Genomic DNA, 21,557 nt, shown 5'->3' with positions numbered 1-21,557 from the left:
TTCAAATGCACTTGCTCCAGATAAATCGTCCGAAAGACCCCACACCCGCGACGGATCCCACAGCGATCTCAGATTTCGATAGTCTTTTGGGAAATACTTATAACCCTCAAGTGCCCGCTACAAAAAAAAGCCTTATTATTTTTCTCCGAGTACAAGACATTTCATAATGATAATGATGATAACCGTAGCATCTGTTAAGCGCTTACTGTGTGCCGGGCACCGTGCTAGGCCCCAGGGTGGATACGAGCAAATTGGGTTGGACACAGTCCCTGCCCCGTGTGGGGCTCACGGTCTCAATTCAAATTTCACAGATGAGGTAACTGAGGCCTAGTGAAGTGGCTTGTCCAAGGTCACAGAGCAGACAGGTGGCGAGGCCGGGATTAGAACCCATGATCTTCCGACTCCCAGGCCCGTGCTCCAGCCGCTACCCCACGCCGTCAGTCTGCGGACGATTCCGAGGCACGGCAAATGCACGTTATCTGGCTACCTCCAAGCATCACAGTGAGCTGTAATGCACGGGGCATGAGTACGAAATGCACGCACATGGATCACGACAGCTTTCCTATTCCGGAGGGAGCAGCGATTCCACGGGGCCCCCTCCTGCAAAGGCTCCTACGCTCTGCATTTCCGGAGCCTTTCCGAGGCCACGGAGACTTGGGCCATTCGACCAGCGGGGCCGTTGTGGGGAGCGCGGACCGCCGACTCCGGTCTCGCCGCTTTGCCGAAGCGGAGGGGGAAGGGGCTCACCATGCATTTGCTGAAGTCGTTGGGGTCCACGCCGGGCAGCGCTCTCATCAACAGAGGTAGCATGTGCGTCGGGCCCTCGGGAAACCACCTCCCCCCCGACACCAGGCTCCGGGCCACTCCGATGACGCAGCTGAGCGTGGCCGTGAGCTGGTGAGGTTCGGTTAATGTCTCCAGGGCGGGGTACGTTCTACAGTTTGAAAACACGGTGAGCGCAATTTAAAACAAAGATAAAAACGATCCCTTTCAACGTGAGAGAAAATGTTCCAACAAAAATGAATTGGCAGCTCGAGGGTTCCGGAAGTTCCCACGGGGGTAGAATTTTGTGACCGGTGGAATGCCCGAAGACTTTTAGTGTCGAGCGGGCTTCTTCGGAGAACTATCCAGATAGGCCGGCACTGCCGAGACAGTTTAGCTAGCATGGACAGGAGGGTGGCACTGAAGACTAGGAAAAGAGAACAGCAGCTCTGACCAAAGTGGCAGGAACTGAGAGCTAAGAAACCGGTCATACACCATAATGATTGTCAGCCATTTACCCTATAATCCACTTCAGCCAAAGGTAAATCGCCAAATCAATCGGTCAAAATCGTATTTCTGGAGCGCTTAGTGCGTGCAGAGCACTGTCCTAGGCATTTGGGAGAGTACAATATAAGAGAGTCGGTGGACATGCAGAGTGACCTCTAGACGGTATCTCTTTCAGGAGCAACTAATGTGTCTGTTATATTGTTGGGTTGTACTCTCCCAGGCGCTTAGTACACTGTCCTGCACAGAGTAAGCACTCAATAAATACGAATGATTGATTTTCCACAACAAGCTCATATCTAGAGGGCTTTACCTGTACTTGATAGCTTTATCAATCTCTGGTACTTAAGCTCGTGGTGGGCAGGGAACGCGTCTGTTAAAACGCTGTGTTGTACTCTCCCGAGTGCTTAGAACGGGGCTCTGCACGCAGTAAGCGCTCAATAAAGACCACTGAAGGATGGATTGAGCGCCTACTTTGGGCAGAGCACTGTATGAAGCAGTTAAGAGGGCACAATATAGCAGGTCGACGTGACTCCCGCTACACTGTAAGCTCCTTGCGGGAGTGAATGGGTCTATCAACTCCATTATACGGGACTCTCCAAGTACTCAGCACAGTGCTCTGCACACAGTAAGCATTCAACATATTCCGCTGATGAATCCGTGCCCTCGAGGTGCTTTAATGTGCTTCCGCCTCAACCCTTTTTTCCAAAGTTGGTAATGTGCAGCCAAACTGGCTGATTTGAATTTCACCTTCTCTGGAAGAGATGCCGGGGAGAAGCGGAAGAGCCAAGAGGTAAGCGGCAACAGAGAAGCAGGGTCCAGAGCCTGAGTTGGCCGTCAACCGGAAACTGATCCCCTGGAAATAGCAGCTCATCATCTGCTCCAGAGCAATCCCCGACCCCCATTCTCCCCACACACCATCGGGGGCTACCTAACCCGGGAAGGTGGGTAGTGATTTTCACGACCTGTCCCATGCGTCGACGTGAAAACGGGTCTTCAGAAATCAACAGGCTTAGGGAGAGTTGACACAAGGTCGGTTACACGCCATATCCCAGCAACATCTCTTCCTCTACACTGAAAGCTCATTAAGGGCAGGGAACATGTCTGCTAATTTGGTTGCTCCTCTGCACACATTAATGATAACGATGACGGATGATGACCATAGCATTTGTTAGGCATTTACTAGGTGCCAAGCACTGTAGTAAGTGCTGAGGTGGATACAAGCAAAGCGGGTTGGACAGAGTCCCTGTCCGTCATGGGATTTATGGTCTTAATCCCCATTTTACAGATGAGGGAAGCGAGGCCCAGAAAAGTGAAGTGACTTGTACACAGCACACAAGTGGTGGAGTCGGGATTAGAACCCATGTCCTTCTGACTCCCAGGCCTGTGCTCTATCTTCTAAACCACAATGTAGTAAGGGCTCAATAAATACCACTGATTGACTGACTGCTGGTTCTAGCATTTAAAAAAAAGAAAAAACAGAAAAAAACCCAACAACAGTGTTTACAAGGATCTGGGAAACTTAAAGGATGCCATTTATCATGACGGTCTTGGGATTTCTTCCGGAACCTTTTTGTGGTAGGATGGCAGTGAAAAGGGAAGCACGGACAAATGAAGTCCATGGGGAGCGGGGAAGGGAAGGGGGGTGCCCAGACTCCCGAGTCGGTGGCTCCCACCCCCATATCGGTGAGCCGGGAGAGCATGGACGACGACCCGTGAATCCAGAGGTGGCGAGAGCCTAGAAAAGCCAGGGGCCCTGGTGGCACACGAACCCCACCCTTGAAAAGGCAAAAATCTGAGGCGCTACCCCCGAGGACGGGAGGAGAGGTGGGGAGAGGCCTTACCTTTCAAGGACAGGGGGGATGACTAACTCGGGCCGAAGGAGGGCGAGATTCTGGAGGGCCTGAGCCGCCTCCAGGCTCCCGGTTTTGCTGAACATGGCCAAAAGGACCGGCTGAATCATGCACTGTACAAAGTCTGTGACGTCCTGATCAGTGAGCTTGTGGCTATCGGGCACGGGAGTGAGCCAAGAGGGCTTCTTGTAGCGCTCGCGGTGTAATCTTCGAACGACGCTGTTTGGCAATCGCTGGAGGAGCTTCATTAACTTGTTCTGTGGACACACAAGTATAAGGCAGAAAGGCCGGTTGGGTTGCTCGGAGCACTGTGCCACGGCTAAGGCAAGCTATCCCTTAAAGACGATAATCATAATGACACGACTACTTGTTAAGCGCTATGTGCCAAGTGCCGTTCTAAGTACTGGGGTAGCTGCCAGTTAATTAGGTTGAACACAATCCTGTCCCACATGGGGCTCACAGTGTCAGTAGGGGAGGGGAGGATTTAATCCCCATTTGACAGAGGAGGGAACCGAGGCTCCGGAAGTTTGGTGACCTGCACGAGGCCATACAGTAGTCGAGGCTGAGCCGGGTTTGGAACCTAGGTCCTCTGATGCCCGGGTCCGTGATCTTCCCACTGGGCTACGCAGACTCCACCTCGTTACTTGAAAATTAAAGGCCGTCTGAAAGGCGAGCCGCTCCGACGCAGCGGCGACGAGAACGACGTATTCCCGCGCGGCATCTCCACATGCAATGGTCAAAAGCCAAGCCCTGAGACACCGCAGATTCTATCACCTCAATTTGGGCTTCGAACAGGCTTCGGCCAAGTTTCACCAAGTTATTACGAGTCGGTGGTTTTTCTGACCGGCCCGAGCTTTCTCCGTCTATTTCCGGCTGCTTTTTCAAACCATTTCACGCGTCGTACCGCATTTTCCTCACCGGTCCGTTTCTCCCTACCCAGCGTACATGGTGTGGCAGGATCGCTTACATCCAGCCGTTTCTAATGGCATCGGGGTTCGAGACACTCACCAGCCAGCGGCCGTTATTCGATGGGTGGTAAAATGAGGCGATGCTGTTGAACAGTCCGGTCAGATGCTTCTGCACGAGTTTACTTGGGCCACCCTGTCCAAAAACAAGTCCACTCGAGTCATCAACTCTGCACTCCCAGGGATTCCCCCACCAAAGTCAGAGACAACTTCTGGTCCGGGTTTAGTTTCCCCACCCGCTCCACCCCCATCCTCCTAAAATAGACTAGAATGATCCATTTTTTTATTCGCCCTACACGTAAAACCTAACTTCTAGTCAAATAAAGGCCCCAAGCCCCTGCTCCAACACAACACCAACCCATATGCGGTAAGACCGAGGCCGCGCTGTTTGTCTTCATAAGTGAGGCAAATTTGAAATGATTTTTCTTTCTGCTTTTCGGCTTCCTTTGGGCTTTTCCTTTCCTGCGGTGCGAGTTCGATGCTGAAACCTACGTGAACCTCCTGTCCTCATGGGGTTCCCACGACAGGATCCGAGGGCCGGGAATCACTGGGCTATATGCCCGAGAAGCAGGTTTCGACATAAGAAAATGACGGAGCAGATTCGAATGACTACTTCTCGCTGGTCTTCCAATAATTATCAGCGGAGTTCCCCGATGTTCGATCGGAAAAATATCATCACATCCGCTTCAAAAGATACCCGGCCCTTGGGACAGAAGTGAATACGGTAGAAATGCTGGCCTCTGATTTGGCCAAGAGTCCGGCAGCCCTGTAATACAGGGTGTGAGCTTAACTATGTGGCTTACGGTGACTTCGTTTCAAACAAAGGTCTGGGCCCAGGAGACTGGATTAGAGGGAGCCGGGACCCTCTTGGAAACCCTGTGATTTTGATTTCCGATTTCCTCGCCCCGTCTGGGCTTGGGGCGGTTTCTTAAAATGATTTAAAATGGAGTCCCTATATGGTAGGACATTCTAATCCCAAAAGTTAAAATGTCAAAACCCTCCCTTTTACAATCGGCATTACTGAAGTTGTTAGACGCTTCTAAGCTACGTCAGAAAATAATGCTGCCTTTAATAACCCGCAGCTTGCACTACTGCTAGAGGCCAAAGTCTGTGGTAAATTGATTTACTCAACCTCCAGCCCGGCCCTACAAATCAACAACATGTGCTTCCCAATCATCTGTAATGGGAAACAACAGACCCTTATATGCTTGCTGAAAACGGACCTAAAATTCATTCTGCAACTGTCCTTCAACTAAACAATGGAACTGAAAAAGACTAATGACTTAAGTCTTTTCAGTACAATTTAATCACGACGGAGTCCAGGGTCTGAATTTGCAACCGCACTCGGTCTCCTTGGAAACCGGTTCACGTCCAACGTGCCTTCTTGCGTAGTTCCAGAAGGCACATTGTGGAAGGCATTAATCGTGTCTCTCAACAGGAACACCATAGGAAACTGCAGTTGAACGTTAAACTGCATTTAGGCGGAAGATGATCTGGGCAACTATGGTACATAAATACACTTATCTTCCCTCTGACTTTAAACAAACCAATTGGTCTTGGTCCATTTCAACTGATTTGGCTCATTTAGGACACCTTGCCAAGAACGGAACCAAAACAGATTATCTCTAAGGCTCAAGAAATTGCCTGAGTAGCACCAGAGAGAAGCACCCCCCATGCTTCCAATCAGTACTAAGTCCAGACTCGCTCTCTCCCCTCTCCACTCTCTTCTCCCTCTCTCATCAGAACTGGTCCCACAACCGTTCCTCTCTATGTCCATCCCCAAGTTTTCATTTGGTAACGCCCCCATTGCCTGGAATTTAATCTTCTGTTCTCTGTGCCTCTCCCACCTAGACCTAAGAGTCTCATGTGGGACAGGTCCATGTTGGGTTTGTTTACGTCCCATCTCCTTCAACACTAAGCACAGTACTTTGCAGAGAGTTAGGGCTCAACGAAAAACACGATCGATTGTGTCATTCAGTCAATCGTATTGATTGAGCACTTACTGTGTGTAAAGCACTGTACTAAGAGCATGGGAGGCTATAATACAAGAGATATTCCCTGTCCACTATGAGCTCAGAGTCTAGAGTGTTTGCCAACTCTGTTGAACTGTCTTCTCCCAGGCGCTTAGTACAGTGCTCTGCACATAGTAAGTGCTCGATAAATACCATTCACGATGATGTCGATCTCAATGGATAGATTCAAAGCCTCAGATTTCTACAATGAGAAAAATGGAACACCTAGAAATGTCGGTGGTGAAAACTACATCAACATGAGCATGGTACAGCTTTTCCAGTAATACACATTTCTCGTGAGCTGAACGAAACAAGGAGAGCAGTACAAACCATCATGGCGGTGATCCAGATCACTGCATGTCCCACATCATAGGCGTTCGTTAAAAATCTTGGAACTAAGACTTGATTGCTTCCCACTGGGAGATTCAAACTTCTCAGAATCCTGGTAAATATCTACGTAATTCAAAAGGAAAAGAAAAATTGGAACTACTTCACAGATGAAATGTGGGGTGGTTTACGGAGGTTTAAATAAACTTGATTTGAGATGCTTTAAGTCCAACTCTCAGTTTTGAGGGGAAAACTGTCCGGAGAAAATCCGCACATTTGTTTTTAAAACTGCGGGTTAGGGAACGCAGGGAAAAGGTGTCCCGATCTGAAACTATCTTATAGAGCATGATTGGTTTTCCTTCCCAAGGGGGAGAGTCTAATGGCAACTTCCACCTTCTTCAGAGCCCTACTAAAGTTACATCTCCTCCAGGAAGCCTTCCCTGACGAATCTCTCCTCTTCCCCCGCTATTTTCCTTCCATGTCATCCGTTCTCTTGAACCTGGGCCGGCTAGCCAATTAGGCACTCATTCACTCGTGAACAAATCTTTATACACTTGGTTGCCTCTCCGATTGTGATTTATTTTAATGTCTGTCTCCCCTGCTACACTTTAAGCTCTCGAGGGGAGGGATCGTGTCTACTTATACGAAAGTATAAGCGTTCGGTACGGTGCACTGCGGAAAGTAAGCGCCCGACAAACCCCACTGATTGACTGACCTCTTCTCAAGCATCACGGCCTAATGGAAAGAGCCCGGGCCTGGGAGTCAGAAGGACCTGGGTTCTTAGCTCTGTCACCTGTCTGCTGGGTGACACTGGGCAAAACACTTAATGTCTCTGGGCCTCAATTTCCTCAGCTTAAAATGGGGATTAAGACTGTGAGTCCCATATGGATGTGTCCAACCAACCCTGTCCAACTCCAGTACGTAGTACAATTCCGGGAACATAGTAAGCGCTCAGCAAGCACCATAATTATTATCATTCTCCTAGAGTCAGTAAATCGAAGGTACTGACTGAGCTCTTCCGGAATGCAGAGCCCTGTACTAAGCGCGTGGGGACAGTACGATACAACGGAGCGGGCAGACACGGTCCCTTCCCACAATAAGTTTACAGACTAGATGGGGCTATAGAAGGAAGATGGGTGAAGAACCAGGCTAACTTTTCTCTGAAAGGGCGTCAGGCCCTTTGGTGGCACTAAGTTCAGACCCAGCGGCAGCAGTGCCCCCCGAAACTTTGGGGGTACAGAGAGACAGCAGCAGCAATAGCTGCCTCGGCTGAGGCAGTTGCCGTGTGACCGTTGGACCTTTGAAGCGAGATGATTCCAAACCTCTACCCCCTAGCCACGCTAGTATCTGACTGCTTTCATTCTGTCTGTTTTTACTTTATGGGGATTTGTCCTTCCCTTATATTGCTGTAGTGGTTTTTTTATTATTTCATCTCTCCTTATGTGTCTGCTTCCGGTCAATCGTATTTATTGAGCGTTTAATGTGTGTAGAGGACTGTACTAAGCGCTTGGGAGAGTGGAGACACGTTCTCTGGCCCCAGCGAGAAGGGTCCCCTTTTATCCTTAGATTGTGAGCACCTTCTAGACCGTCAGCTCGTTGTGCAAAGGGAATATGCCTACCGAGCCTGTTGTGCTGTACTCTTTCAACCGCTTACTTAGTACAGAGTCCTGGACTCAGTAACCGCTCAGTAAATATCCTGACGATGATGTCGGAGCCTGTCCCTAATCCTCACCCATTTCTTCCCCAGGGCTTAATACACTGGTTTGCAGGCAATAAGCGCTTAATGCTTATTGCCTGCAAACCAGTGAGTGATGTGTCGATGGAGAAAGACAAGAGCACGAGAGAAAAAAGAATAAAAATAAACAGGGGTAAAATCCTTCTTTCCTAAAATACCCCTTTAAGAAAGTAGTAAAGCATCCCAAGGTTTTTTATATATGAAAAATATATACTCCCAGAGGTCCTTCCATAAATATTAGTAACCGATAGAAATTGAACCTTGCTTAGGCTTGGGAATGGAAATTTATAACCAGCTGACAAACTGTCGGTTTCTTCCAAATTTCATCATGTATTTAATGAAAGCACTACGGGCAAGATCGAAAAGGCAGTGGCTGTTTGATGAAGAACTTTGCCGGGTTTTGGTAAATGGGGGGCGGGGGGGGAAGGAAATACAAGCAGGTAGACTGGAAGCTTAAGAAAATGAAACAAAATTATAGAAAAAGTCCACTTCCTGGCTTTAAAATGCTCAGTTGGTGTTAGATGACCTCACTGGCCTATATTAAGGGAAGTTCATGATTTTTAATGCCATCCTCATTACCAATTTGATACAGCTGTATTATGGCCAGGGAGGAAGAGGGCAAGGCAGATTGATGTAATTACAGAAGGCTGAAAAATCACCAGTGAAGAGGTTTAAAACACCTAAAGGGCAGTTGCTCCTGGTCAGCATACTCTCCCAGGTCCAAAAATGGCTAATGGGTCTGTAATTCTCTTAAATAGGCTCTAAAGAGAGGGAGCCCGCAACCTCCTCCCAGTGACGGAGCTGACGGCACTGTCATTACATCTGCAGATTACGCCCAACTGGGTACTTCTTCCACAATGGGCTGGGGATTAAAAGCCACCGTGCCAAGCTAGGGAAATGGCCCATCGAGCTGGGTGTGGCATTCGAGAGGGACCAGGGACGGCTGTTCCTCAAGGACCACTATCACATGAAGGAGATTAGATGGGTGCAACTTCCGAGGCTAATCGCTGACCTCCACACATCAATCATAATACTCGGATTACTTAGGATGGAAATCTGGCAGAGTTTACCCGCAATCTTCTAACGGGGAATACGCAAATAAGAGGAACTCAGAACTTTTATATAAGGGGAAATGGTACCACATTGGCATTTGTATCGATTCCTTCAAATCCAGAACACTGGCGGACACACGATGAGCTCGACTGTAAACTCATCGTGGGCGGGGAACGTGTCTGTTTATTGTTGTGTTGTACTCGCCCAGGCGCTTAGTACAGTGCTCTGCAAACAGTAAGCGCTCAATAAATATGAGTGACAACTCTGCCAAATTCCGAGCAAGCCATTTCACCTCCCTTTGCCTCAGTTTCCTCATTTGTCAAACAGAGACAATACCTACCTTTTCTTCTCTCACAGATGTGGGGAAGGTGAAATAATCAGAGAAAAAGTCCTCTGAAAAACTAAACATGCTACTGAAATGTAAGCTGTTATTACTGTTATTGATCTAACTGCTTCAACTACACTACTGTGTCTGGAGTTTAAAACAGCACGCCACCCAACCATCACTTCACAGAGGTACCGTGAGATTTTTACATTCCAAAATTCTTACCTTTGGTACATACGGATCCCAATCTATGTACCCGATGTTATCTGTGGCCAAGCGGGCAAAAAGATTTACGAGATGCTGAAAATAGATGGAGGGGAACGAGGAGATAATGGGAGAGAAAGGGGGAGAGAGAGACGGAGGGGAAAAGTAGGGAGAGGGAGGGACAGCGGGAGATATACAGAGAGGGAGAGGGAGAGAGAGAGAGAGAGAGTTCAACAGTTAAGATTTTTGTTTTCCAGGTTTTCAAAACCATTAGTTGGCCGTGGGCTTTCTTTCTATATTACAAGTCTTATTCAGCAAGTCAAATGTAAAGGATATCTTTATAGGATAGCTGATTTCTCTGAAGCTATGCATTTTTAAAACCCAGGTTTTCTTTTGTTGTTTTTAAACACAATTTTACTTCTATCAGCTACTAAAATTAGCTAGCATTTTTAGGTATCAGAGCCATCTCTAAAAACATTTCTGAAATTCAAAAGAGGCCTCAATTACTACAAAAAAAAAACCCAACATGTATTTATTTACTGTGTGACTATTGGCTGGACACAAACCTGAAGTTACAGAATGTTAATCTCCCTTCTGTGGGTTTAAAGGATGATAAAGCCAATGGGGGGAAATGGGGATTTATCAGAGGGTATGGATTTTTAGGATTTTCCCCAATTTAACCCAATTTCTTCTACTTCCCAAATACTTTTTTATCCTTCCCTTTATCGTAAATATTTTTCTGCCCAGATGGCTTAGCCCAATTTCAAAGCCACCCTAACTTCGCCGGCCAAACTGAACCTGATATGGTGCGTTTGCAGTGATGAACTGTGGATATTTCCGCTTCTGGAACTGGATGTCAGAAACGTTTGGTCATTTATTAACTTATTATTAATAATAATTTATTTTTTTTTTCCTGGGTACAGTCCTCCTCCCCACTCTGTAAAGTATCTGAAGAGTACTGGGTTACTAGCACTGGGGGTGTTAGTCATTCACTTGTCTCTTTCACGTCATCGCTCTGCTTGCCCCGAGATCTAGCCTGCCCCTGGCAGATGAGATTTCAATTTCAGGCTAATGTTGGAGCTTGAAATCCTAATCAGACAAGGATGCCTTAACAGGGCTGTGAAAGCCGAGAGGTGGTGTGGTGTGATGTGAAACATCCGTTGAACCACCGGCATTTGCATATGCTGGGAAGGGGGAGACGACTGTTACCCAAGCAACACTCGCTCAGCAACTGGAGTTGCACGAGGCACCAAAACAATAGGAAAAAACAAAACCACTATCATTTTGAGGCTTAAACCAGATCTCTGTCCAACTTATTTAAAAACAGAATAAAAGCAGTAATTCATTACAAATGTTGGCATTCAATTCACCACTCTGACTCTGAGTGGAAGCAAGGATGCACGAAGGATCGAAGCCCCCGTCGACATTAAGGATGTACCACCTAATATCTCCAAGCCCTCTACGTCCCTATCCAAATTGTACCTGGAAAATCCATACCCTAAATCACAACGTAATGGGTGAGGAAAATGAAAAACAAGCATTTTGACTGGAGCTCGAAATCTGTAAGTAAGCTTACCGAGAGCAATGGCTTAGTTGCCTTTCCTCCAACGTCTAGTGAGAAAAAAAACGGATACTCACCCCCTCCCACTGTGGGAGATTCTGAACTGAAACCCAAAGACCGAGTAACTCATCAAACCAGAGCCTAAAGGGAGGGAAAGAAATGTAAATCGCAAGTCACCTATGGGTCCTTAGGACAGATTTCCCTTTCCATGTTTTCGAAAGTTAATCGCTTGTAACTACAGACTATGAGACGACATACACATTCCTATAGAAGGGAACAAAACTTGATTCCCCCTCATTCTGACCTCTTCCTCTCTGTTCATTTCTACACTGGTAAGAGAAAGTGTAGGCTCTTCTCTCATTTAGATTTTTAACACCCTGAAAAGTGACTGAATCTCAAAAACGATCTGTCCGTGTACCTAGCCAAAAGAGCACAGGGCTGGAAGTCAGAGGGCACGGATTCTAAAAGCAGCTCCGCCTCTTGCATGTTGTTTACTTTGGGTGAGTCACTTCCCATCTCTATGCCCCAGTTTCCTCATCTGTAAAATGGGGATTCAATACTGCTCTGCCTCCCACTTTAACTGTGAGCCCCCTGAGGGACAGGGACTGTGTCCGCCCTTATTTACTTTATCTCCCCCGGCGCTCAGTTCAGTCCTTGGCAGGGACTAAGGGCTTTTCGAATGTCACAATTATTATTATTCTTTCATCAACCACTCTTTCTATCTCGTCCAGTGGCTCTCTTCGAATGTCTGCATGACGACCTTTACTTAACTTCATGCATTATTCCCTCATCACAAATCTCTTCCTGCCTTGATTTCAACAGACTCCATTTTACCCTCCTGTGATCTTCATGTTGTTCAGAACCGCCCACTCCTATTCTACTACAATTGAGGGTTCCCCCTCGGTCTCGTTCCCTGCTTAGCACCCCTTCGTCTGCGTTCCCAACACAAACAGAGATTCAGGCATCCACTTACTTAAAACCTTTATGATGTAGTTCTGGCGGAAGAGAGGTAGGAAGAAATATTTCAAAGTACGTGATGGCCTTCTGCATCGTGACGTCAAAAGGACACATTAAAGGCCGCCATTCCTCCAGCATTTCGGCAGTGGCGTCGTCTGGAAAATACCTAACCGAGAACCACTGGGTGAACCGACTTTCACCGGCGGGGAGGGGAAATGCAGGCATGGGAATCGACGGGTCGGCAGAAAACATCAAACGTCCCTTGAGGCGACAGGTTTTGGCTCATCCCTCAACTCAAAGTGCCCAAGGGCTTGGTACAGTGCTCTGCTCACAGTAAGTGCTCAATAATTACCACTGATTGATCTGCATTGGCAAATGAACCAAATTTACCCAGACAGCCCACACTAAAGCCCCCGCTCATGGCTGGCAGTAAGCGTTCTTCCAAAAACGATTGTACGCCATAAAAGCCCAGGAAATTGAACCTGACACTCTGTCAAGAGAGACACACCCAGCTACTCAAAATTATAATTTCATGTCATTATGCTGCGAGGAATGATAAAATGCCCAGAAATGGATGTTTTCCAAATACAAAAATGAACGTTTCTCGTCCTAGTTGGACTGTCGCAAGTTCATTCAACCTTCTGACCATCTTCCCAGCATCTGTTTCCAGTCTCTGGGAGAAAAATGTGTTGTGTTTTAAACTACTCATTCTATTACACTCTTTCTGAAGAGAGTGCTGAGTATGCTGTGCATACCGAAAGTACTCAATAAATACCACAGATTAACAGAACTGCCTGGAAAATGCCTTTCTTTCACCATTTGAATCTCTAGCAATCTACTTCATACATTTTTTCTCTCTTTCTTTCCCTTTCTCTCTCTCGCGAGAGAACTCTGGGTTTCTAATCTGGCTTCCAGAGAAGGCAGGCGAGGCCTTGTGTTGACATGAATCTAAGAACCCACAAGTCTCATAAAGAAAAGAAGCTACTGGCGGCAATCAACAAGATTCCCAGCTCCAAACCACCCCCTGCAAGATACACACACTCAGAGAGAGAGAGAGAGAGAGAGAGAGAGAGAGAGAGCGAGCGCATAAATGCGCACTAGATAGGAAATAGACTAGCAAAATAGCAGACTATGCAGGATATCCAGGGCAGGCAAATGGCTGCCCTGCAGAAGCTCGTAATACGGGGCAACATAACCCACATACTTAAAAACCAGGCAGCAGACAAAAAAGCAGCATGGTCTAGTGGGAGGAACACGGGTCGGGGACTTGGGTTCTAATCCTGGCTCTGGCACAATTTCTGTTGTGTGATCTTGGGCATATCACTTCCCTTCTCTGTGCTTCAGTAATCTCATCTGTAAAGACGTAAACCCCAAGTGGTACAGGGACTGTGTCCGACCTGATTAACCTGTATCTACCCCAGTGCTCAGAACCGGGCTTGGCACACAGCAAGCGCTTAACAAGTACCATGATTAATTAAAACCTCAAATTATTTCTTTAGGTGTGTGAGGCGGGGCGAGTCGATGGTCAGTCCTCCCGCCATGCCCAACTGATGCCTGGGATTCTCGTTGGCATCCACCAGAACGTTTAGGGGTGGATCCGGCTTTCCCCTCCCCAGTTGGGATTTTGTCTGGTAACCGCTTAGGCATCCTCGGTCCTTGACTAGGGCAAATCCTGAAATCCACCTGGGGCCTGAAATCCGTCCATCATGAAAACAGCGGACGTCTTCAATGGTAACACTGAACACTGAGCCCCTGGTTGGAACAACTCATTGGACGTGATGATGGGACTATGAAACACCTTAGGAATCCCTTTGGGAGCATCTGAATTATTTGAAATAGCAACATTATGATTCTAATCATCGTAGGCATACACCAAATTCATTTACATAGACTTCAAAAGATTTTCCTTTTTTTTTTTTTTTTTTAAACAAAATCCTTCATTTTCCCACCCTTTACAAAACTGAGCTCCGAATTACAACAGAATGAGCCGACTTCTGAGTGTCATACCTGGCTAGTGAATTACTTCCCGCTTAAATGGGGGGAAAAAATACTTCATTTTATGACCTCTTTTCCAATATTCATTAGGCAGGGCCCAGAATTTGATCTGCCAACAATCTGTCTTTCACCCCCTCCAAAACACATTTGTCTTTTACCCACTTCAAAATGCACTCAGTTATGAGAAAGTTCCCAATTCGTAACCATAATGAACGTATCAAGAATTAAGGTACTTACGGGCGGCAGCTTTTCACTAGAGTTTTTAGAACATTTTCTACAGAACTGGAAAAGAGAAAAAAAAAAGGTCAATGGGTCAATCCGATTAGAATATTTCAAGACTGGCGTACAATTAAATCAATCGACAAATGGTTGTTTTAATTACCAGACGAGACTGATGCAATTAGACACCATCTGTGGACATGCAGGAGCTAAATCCTCTCCTCCACAGAGACCTAATCACAAGGAATAAAACTGTTCTGCTCAGCTTCGGACTCCACTTCCCCGTTGCCTCTCCTCTCCAGGATTCTCTGAGCTGGGGGAAAAACTCACTACCCTGACAACACCAGAAATGACTTCCCTGTTCTGAATCGAAACAGCTCTTACTGAAAACCAATCGATCGTATTTATTGAGCGCTTACTATGTGCAGACCACTGTACTAAGCGCACAGAAGGGTACAATATAACAGAATCAGCAGGCACGTTCCCTGCCCGTAACTAGCGGACGTCCAAAGCCTTAAACCCTGGCTGGTGAAGTCCGCAGAGGGCAATCGGTAGCGTAAACTTGAAACTCTAGATATACCTATTAGTTTTCACTGGGGGTCACTACGAAAATCGGACAAATTCCCAGCACATCAAAAGTCACTGTGCTTGCTTCATCCCAACTACTAGCATAGTCAATTTCCCTGAAGCAGACCAATCACATTTTCCTTCTCTGCGGCCCTGACTATGTTTGATTTAGAATCAGAAAGCGTTATTTTGTTTGGCCATTCAATAAACACATATTCTGCCAAGCCATTAGAACCTTAAGCCAGTGCCTCCAATCAAAAGTAATCAACTCGCTCTTTCCACCGGGGAAGCCTAATTAAAAGGTATCGACTCCTCCGATATTGATAAATATCTTTTAATCAAAGGGACACCACCTACAGTTCGACTGCTGGTCAGAAGAATCATCAACGGCCACCAAAGCCCCCAAACAATATCATATATGGGAAGATTATGGAATGAGGACCACCAAAATCAAAACCTAAAAAGCTATTACTCCTAGTGAAGGTTTCTGAGCCAGAAATGGTGTAATTTTTTTTTCTTTTAACACCTAATAGTACCCTGTACATTTAGCCACACTTGCCCAGAAATCTCCTTTTGTTGATTTCTCAGGACATCTCAGGACTTTCAAAATCATGTTAGATTTTTTTTTCCACTGGACTCTCACTTGCCAACCATGCCTCCAATACATATTATGGGAAAGTCCAGAAATCGGGGTTGGACCTAATTCTAAGGAGGCACACCGCTTTCCAACTTCTCAGGAAGGTTAAAGAATTTTGGAATTTCCCACTGACTGAAAAACCAAGGGGGTGGGACACTTCTCACATAACGTACGAGTGTCAGAGCCCTGTAATTCCACTTCTCCCCTGGAGTAGGAGTTCCTGAAAGAACTAGGGGAAACTAGGGGAAATCTGGGTTGATCCCATGCCAGATCCGGCAGGGAACAAGGAGGTTTTTGAAGGCAGCACCTCGGAGGCTCGATGGCTGCGATGATCCATTTTCTCTGGGAAAAGGCTGAAACGCTCCAGATGTGGGGGAACACCGCAACAAGGAATGGGGAGGAGGTTGTGGTTTTTTTTTTAAACCTAAACCTCAAGCAGCCACAATTAATTTTGAGAAAGGCAGGATAATAGTCTTTTCACATGTATATCCTTTAAACCCCGGTAGAAATAAACCGGGGGGGCAAACTGGCAAGATGGCACCGCCAAGAGGATCCGAACAGCTGCCGGCCGTGGCACGGACGTTTCTTTGGAAATTCTCCAACGGCCAATTCCGTCTCAAAGAAAACTCTGGGCGTGGATTCCACCCGGACTTGTAGCTTGAAGTTTTCTTCTCGCTACTGCTTGGTTGGCGTCTACTGCCTCTGGGGGGAATGTGGATTTAGAAGTGGTTTGGAACCCTTAGAACGTTCCGCTGTAAAGACGAGGCTCCTTTTCCGTGTTACCCTCTCTCTAAATCGCAGAGAGGGGGAACGAGCAAACAACTGCGGGAATGAAGCCAGAGACTGTAATGTACACAGAGCCTCTCCAGCGTCATCGCCATTTCAATAAGTGGTCAGATGGGCTGACGCATGTCTGCCAGTTAAGCCAGGTGCTTAATACAGTGCTCTGCACACGGTCAACTAACGTTAAATGCCACTGATCGATTGCCAGTTGATTCGTTGCACTAGGGTGACACGCAAAATGGGGCCCAAGCAATTTCTTCCCCCTAATTAACGCCAATTACAGTCCAGCCCAGCTTAGAGATCATTTACCGTATCATTGGATTTATGCTCTTTAACCAGAAATGGGTATAGTCTCTCTAACCTGTAATATCTGTATAGTGACCTTTTGTGATTCTTGTAATCTCTCAAGATGGAGGGAACAATGCTTCTGTTTAAAAATAAAATAAAATGTTAAGACTGGGCACTATTGCATATATTTCACTAATTCTTAGAGGAAGTGAAATATGTTCCACTCTACTCTTTTTTTTTCCTTAGGGCATTCGATAAGCGCTTACTCTGTGCCAGGCACCGTACTAAGCATCGGGGTGGATAACAGGCTAATCGGATTGGATACAGTCCACGTCCCACATGGGGCTCACAGTCTTAATCCCCATTTTCCGGAATGAGGTCACTGAGGCCCAGAGAAGTGAAGGCCCTCTAGACCGTAAGCTCGATGCGGACAGGGAATGTGCCTGTTCACTGTTATAGCGTCCTCTTAGAACAGAGCTCTGCACACTGTAACTGCTCAGTAAATATGAAAGAGACGACCTGCCCAAGGTCACAGGGCAAACAAGAGGCGGAGCCGGGATTGGAACCCAGGTCCTTCAGACTCCCAGGCCTGTGTTCCATCCACTAGGCCGTGCTGCCCTACTAGAAAGTAGAAAAATCAATCTGTGGCTCTGAAGAGGGCGAAGTGCTCAAGGTGGCACTGATTTTTTGGCTCTCCCCACCACTTCCTTTCCCTTCCCAACATATATATACATACATAAATACATTCTCTCACACATACACACTCCCCGCACCGTCCCCCCTGGCCCCAAAAAAGCAGTCATTTCTGCTCTTTGGCCAACTTCCATTCCGTGCCCCAGAGAGAGCCTGCTGGAAGAATCTGGGGATGCTCTTCCCACCCAAGTCGGGGCCAAGAGAACCGGAGTGAGAGGGAGGAAGGGAAGGACACAGGAAAGGAGAGATCGTGCCCGCGCCGAAGTGAAGTTGGGAGCGACGCTCGGGCGGCGCTGCCAGCCTGTGTGCATGCACACGGACGGGCAAGCACAGGTGTGCTCCACCAACACCACGGAACCGACTTTCCATCGGGCGAGGTTATCCAAGGATGCACTTAAATGTTCTCAGCAGTGGGCGGGCCCAAGAGACCACACACGGTCCTCTCGCTCCTGGGGCTCTCAGCCGAGCGCTCTGCCCGGGGCTTGGCCCTCGGCAGGTGCTCAATGAATACCACCGGTCGACTGATCGGTGTCGCCTGCGGGCCTGGGATAGCTTGTTCCCGGCTCCGGGGCCATATCGGAGGTTGGCTAGACGCTGTCGCGGCCCTGTCCGGCGTGGCCTCACCCAGTGGGTAGATCACGGGTTAGAAGGAAGCAGTGTGGCCTAGTGGAAAGAGTATGGGCTGGGAGTCGGGGGGACCCGGGTTCTAAAACCGGCTCCACCTCATGTCTGCTCTGTGACCTTGGGCAAATCACTTCACTTCTTTGTGCCTCAGTTCCCTCATCTGTAAAACGGGGATGAAGACTGGGAGCCCCATGTGGGACAGAGACTGCGTCCAACCTGAACTGCTTGTCTCTATCCCAGCACTTAGAACACATAGCAAGCGCTTAACAAATACCCCAATTATCAAGGAAGCACACCTTCCTGACACCGTAGATGGCTTTCCGGCAGGCTCCCACCCAACCGGCTGAGCCCTAGCACGTCTTCTGTTCCAACGCTGACACGCACGAGCTGCCTGGAGGAGGGGCTGGAGGCTTCTAGCTTGGAGAAGAAATCGGGGTGGTCCGAATACCCGTTTTCTCCCTCGTCTTACGACGGCGGGGTTCCTGCACCCGACGCTCTCCCTAACCCGTCGCCCAGCACGTGGTTTACGAGAGTTCGCTTCAAACTCAGTGATCACGTGGTTTTCGAGAGTTCGCTTCAAACTCGGTGATCGGCGGCCTTCGAGCTGAGGCAGGGCCCGTGCCCGCACGGGAGGGAATCTGTCCACCATTTTGGACCGTTCACTCTCCCTTTCGGAACCCTCACACGTCAGTTCAATTAGCAGGGAATAATTCCAGAACAATCACTTCACACACAATATAGATCGTTCCACCATTAGAAAGGTTTAAATGCAGTGCGACAGTCTCATAAACAGTGGTGTAATGTTAACCTTGATTTTTCCATCACAATTATCAATGGGAGAAGTTATACCTGCAAGACAGGTGTTACAGTATCCAAGCATGCAAAATAAAAAAAACCCACCCCAGACCCCCCAAAATACCCCCCAAATCCACAGGAATGTTCCTTACCACCTATGTAAAACATTAAGCACAATGGTTTTAGGTGAAGACAAGCCTGGTCGATTAGAACTGAATGTGAAAAAAGAAATATTTACAATACGTTCTCGGAAGAAGACGAAAGTCACATTCTTGAAAAATTTGGGAGCGAAACTGTTTCACAGAGGCCTTAAATATTCCAGTCTCGTAGCCAACGCTCAAATGTTTATTTCGTAACACTCAGATGTTGAAAATTAAGATGTTTCCAAAGCGCCACGTGAGAATTTATCGCACTGCATGTGAGTCGGGTCGTTTCACACCCTTTCGAAATAATCGGAACTCGAAGAAAAGACTTCCTCCTCGAATTATGGTGACACAGTCTAGGGCAAAAGACTGGTCTCGTGTTTCTGGCAATGATTTAAGTACAGAAATTTGGTTTTAGGCCAGGAATACAGGACAAGAATGTGTCACTCCCAAGTGCTGTGTGAAAAGGGAACACAGAATCCAGTTAAGAATAACAGCCTAAACTCAAATAAAGCACTTTAAATATCAGTGAAATTTCCAGTGCTCTGAAAAGCTGGTACCATAGAGGTCAAACAAAAAATCAAAAAATAACCTAAAGTAACACCGAGAATTTCCTCAGAGACAGCAGACTTAGAAGAGTCGAGCAAGGGCTGGAGATGGGGCAGGCCTAAGATGAACGGAATGTGTGCTAAATGTAGATCAAGCTATTCTGTAATTATTCCAAAGAGACATGATTTTAATTACACCCAGAGCCTTTTAAGAGGGAGTTTTATAGTTCCACAGGACTTTACAAATCAGTAATTAATCTAGAGTATCCCTGTAAAATCTAGGCTAATGTTCCTATTTACACAAGAAGACACGAGCCTGCACAGAGGCGGAGTGACTTGCCAAGATTCCCCCAGCAGCAGGCTTAAGCCCAGACCCTCAGGAGCACGTACCCGGCCTCGACTTGGAATCACGTGCCCAGATCACAAAAAAACCAACGGCGGTGTAGCCTGTACACAGCATCCATTTGGATTTGCCAGCAAAAAAGATCCAAAAGGGGCATACCGAGGCGTTTTAAATGAGATGCGCGAGGTAAGAGAGAAGCGGTGTGGCCCAGTGGAAAGAACAAAGGCCTGGGAGTCAGAGGGCTTGGGTTTTAATCCCGGCTCCGAAACTCAGCTGCTGTGCGACCTTGGGCGAGTCACTTCTGGGCCTCGGTTATCTCATCTGTCAAATGGGGGTTAAGACCGTGAGCCCCAGGTGGGACAGGGACTAGGTTCAAACCGATTATTTTGTATGTATCCCAGGGTTTAGTACAGTGCCTGGCACATAGTAAATGCTTAACATATATGGCAAAAATAAATAAATAAATAAATCCTAGATCTACTTATTTCTTGTGAACGCTTCCTAGGGCGAGGGAAGGGTCAGCTGCTTGGATGTTCGGATTCTAACGGGCTTTCTTAAAAAACAATTTAAAGAAAATGGCAGTGGTCCGGTGAATCGTTTGGGAACGTTCAGCTCAACGTTTCAGGGTAGAGAATGTCCCGACAACTTATGATATTAATAATAATAATGGTATTTGTTAAGGGCTTTCTGTGTGCCAGGGACTGCATTAAGCCCTGGAGTGGTTACAAGCTAATCGGGTCGGACACAGTCCCTTGTTCCACGTGGGGCTCACAGTCTCAATCCCCATTTTACAGATGAAGTAACTGAGGCACAGAAAAGTGAAGTGACTTGCCCAAGGTAACACAGCTGACAAGTGGCAGAGCCGGAATTGGGAACCATGACCTTCTGACTCACAGGTCAGTGTCCTATCGCTACACCAAGCTGTTTCTCCAGGACTACAACCCACAGGGCAAAGGGTAAGCGGCGAGAAAAACGGGACTGAGCAACAGTGAGGAGGTTAGCAGGAGCCAAGTGTGCGGGCTGGGTTGTAGTAGGAGAGTGGCGAGCTGTGGTAGGAGGGGGCAAGACGATTGAATGTTCTGAAGCCAATGGTGAGGAGTTTTTTGTTTGATGCTGAAGTGGATGGGCAACCACTGGAGTTTCTCGAGGAGTGGGGAAACACGGCCTGACGTTTTAGTAGAAAAACGATGCGGGCGGCAGAGCGAAGTACGGACTGGAGTGGGGAGAGACAGGAGGCTGGGAGGTCAGTGAGGAGGCGGATACAGTAATCGAGGAGAGAGAGGAAAAGTGATTGGATTGACGTGGTAAGCGTGTGGATGGATAGGAAAGGGCAGATTTTAGCGATGGTAGCAAGTCACTTCACTTCTCAAGGCCTGAGTTTCCCCATCTGTAAAATGGGGATTCAACACCTGTTCTCCCTCCTGCTTAGCCTGGGAGTCCCATGTGGGTCAGGGACTGAGTCCAACCTGATTATCTTGCATCTACCCGAGCGCTTAGTACAGTGGCACAGAGTAAATTACTATTTTAGTCTAAGTGACATGGGGTTAGACTGAGCAACAAGGCCTTCTACCAGCTAACTCGGCCTCAATTCAAGAGGCTGCATCTGATGCGGAGAGAAACAAGAAAGTCCAGCAAAGCCCTATTTTGGCCTTTCCGAAACAGCT

At 47.4% G+C, this 21,557-nt stretch overlaps 1 protein-coding gene across 4 annotated transcripts in view; it reads right to left on the bottom strand.

Annotated features, from left to right (window-relative positions):
* The window catches only part of PSME4 (proteasome activator subunit 4), a 96,323-nt gene that overhangs the window by 51,169 nt on the left and 23,597 nt on the right, over positions 1–21,557 (bottom strand). For 2 of the 4 annotated variants that reach the window (XM_039913146.1, XM_039913144.1), the window contains exons 4-12: positions 16,821–16,886; positions 14,491–14,535; positions 12,275–12,424; positions 11,379–11,442; positions 9,762–9,836; positions 6,427–6,549; positions 4,128–4,220; positions 3,111–3,376; positions 748–934 (exon numbers count right to left, since the gene is read on the bottom strand). In XM_039913146.1, the coding sequence (XP_039769080.1) occupies positions 748–934; positions 3,111–3,376; positions 4,128–4,220; positions 6,427–6,549; positions 9,762–9,836; positions 11,379–11,442; positions 12,275–12,424; positions 14,491–14,535; positions 16,821–16,886 (1,069 nt within the window). The remainder of the gene's footprint in view (positions 1–747; positions 935–3,110; positions 3,377–4,127; positions 4,221–6,426; positions 6,550–9,761; positions 9,837–11,378; positions 11,443–12,274; positions 12,425–14,490; positions 14,536–16,820; positions 16,887–21,557) is intronic. The other 2 variants (XM_029071624.2, XM_039913145.1) reach the window with 1 other exon arrangement.

This window comes from Ornithorhynchus anatinus, chromosome 9 (genome assembly GCF_004115215.2).
Source record: "Ornithorhynchus anatinus isolate Pmale09 chromosome 9, mOrnAna1.pri.v4, whole genome shotgun sequence".
In the NCBI taxonomy this organism is placed as follows: Eukaryota; Metazoa; Chordata; class Mammalia; order Monotremata; family Ornithorhynchidae; genus Ornithorhynchus; species Ornithorhynchus anatinus.
The sequence above is the reverse complement of the archived record's forward strand: the minus strand, read 5'-3'. Positions and strand labels throughout refer to the sequence as shown.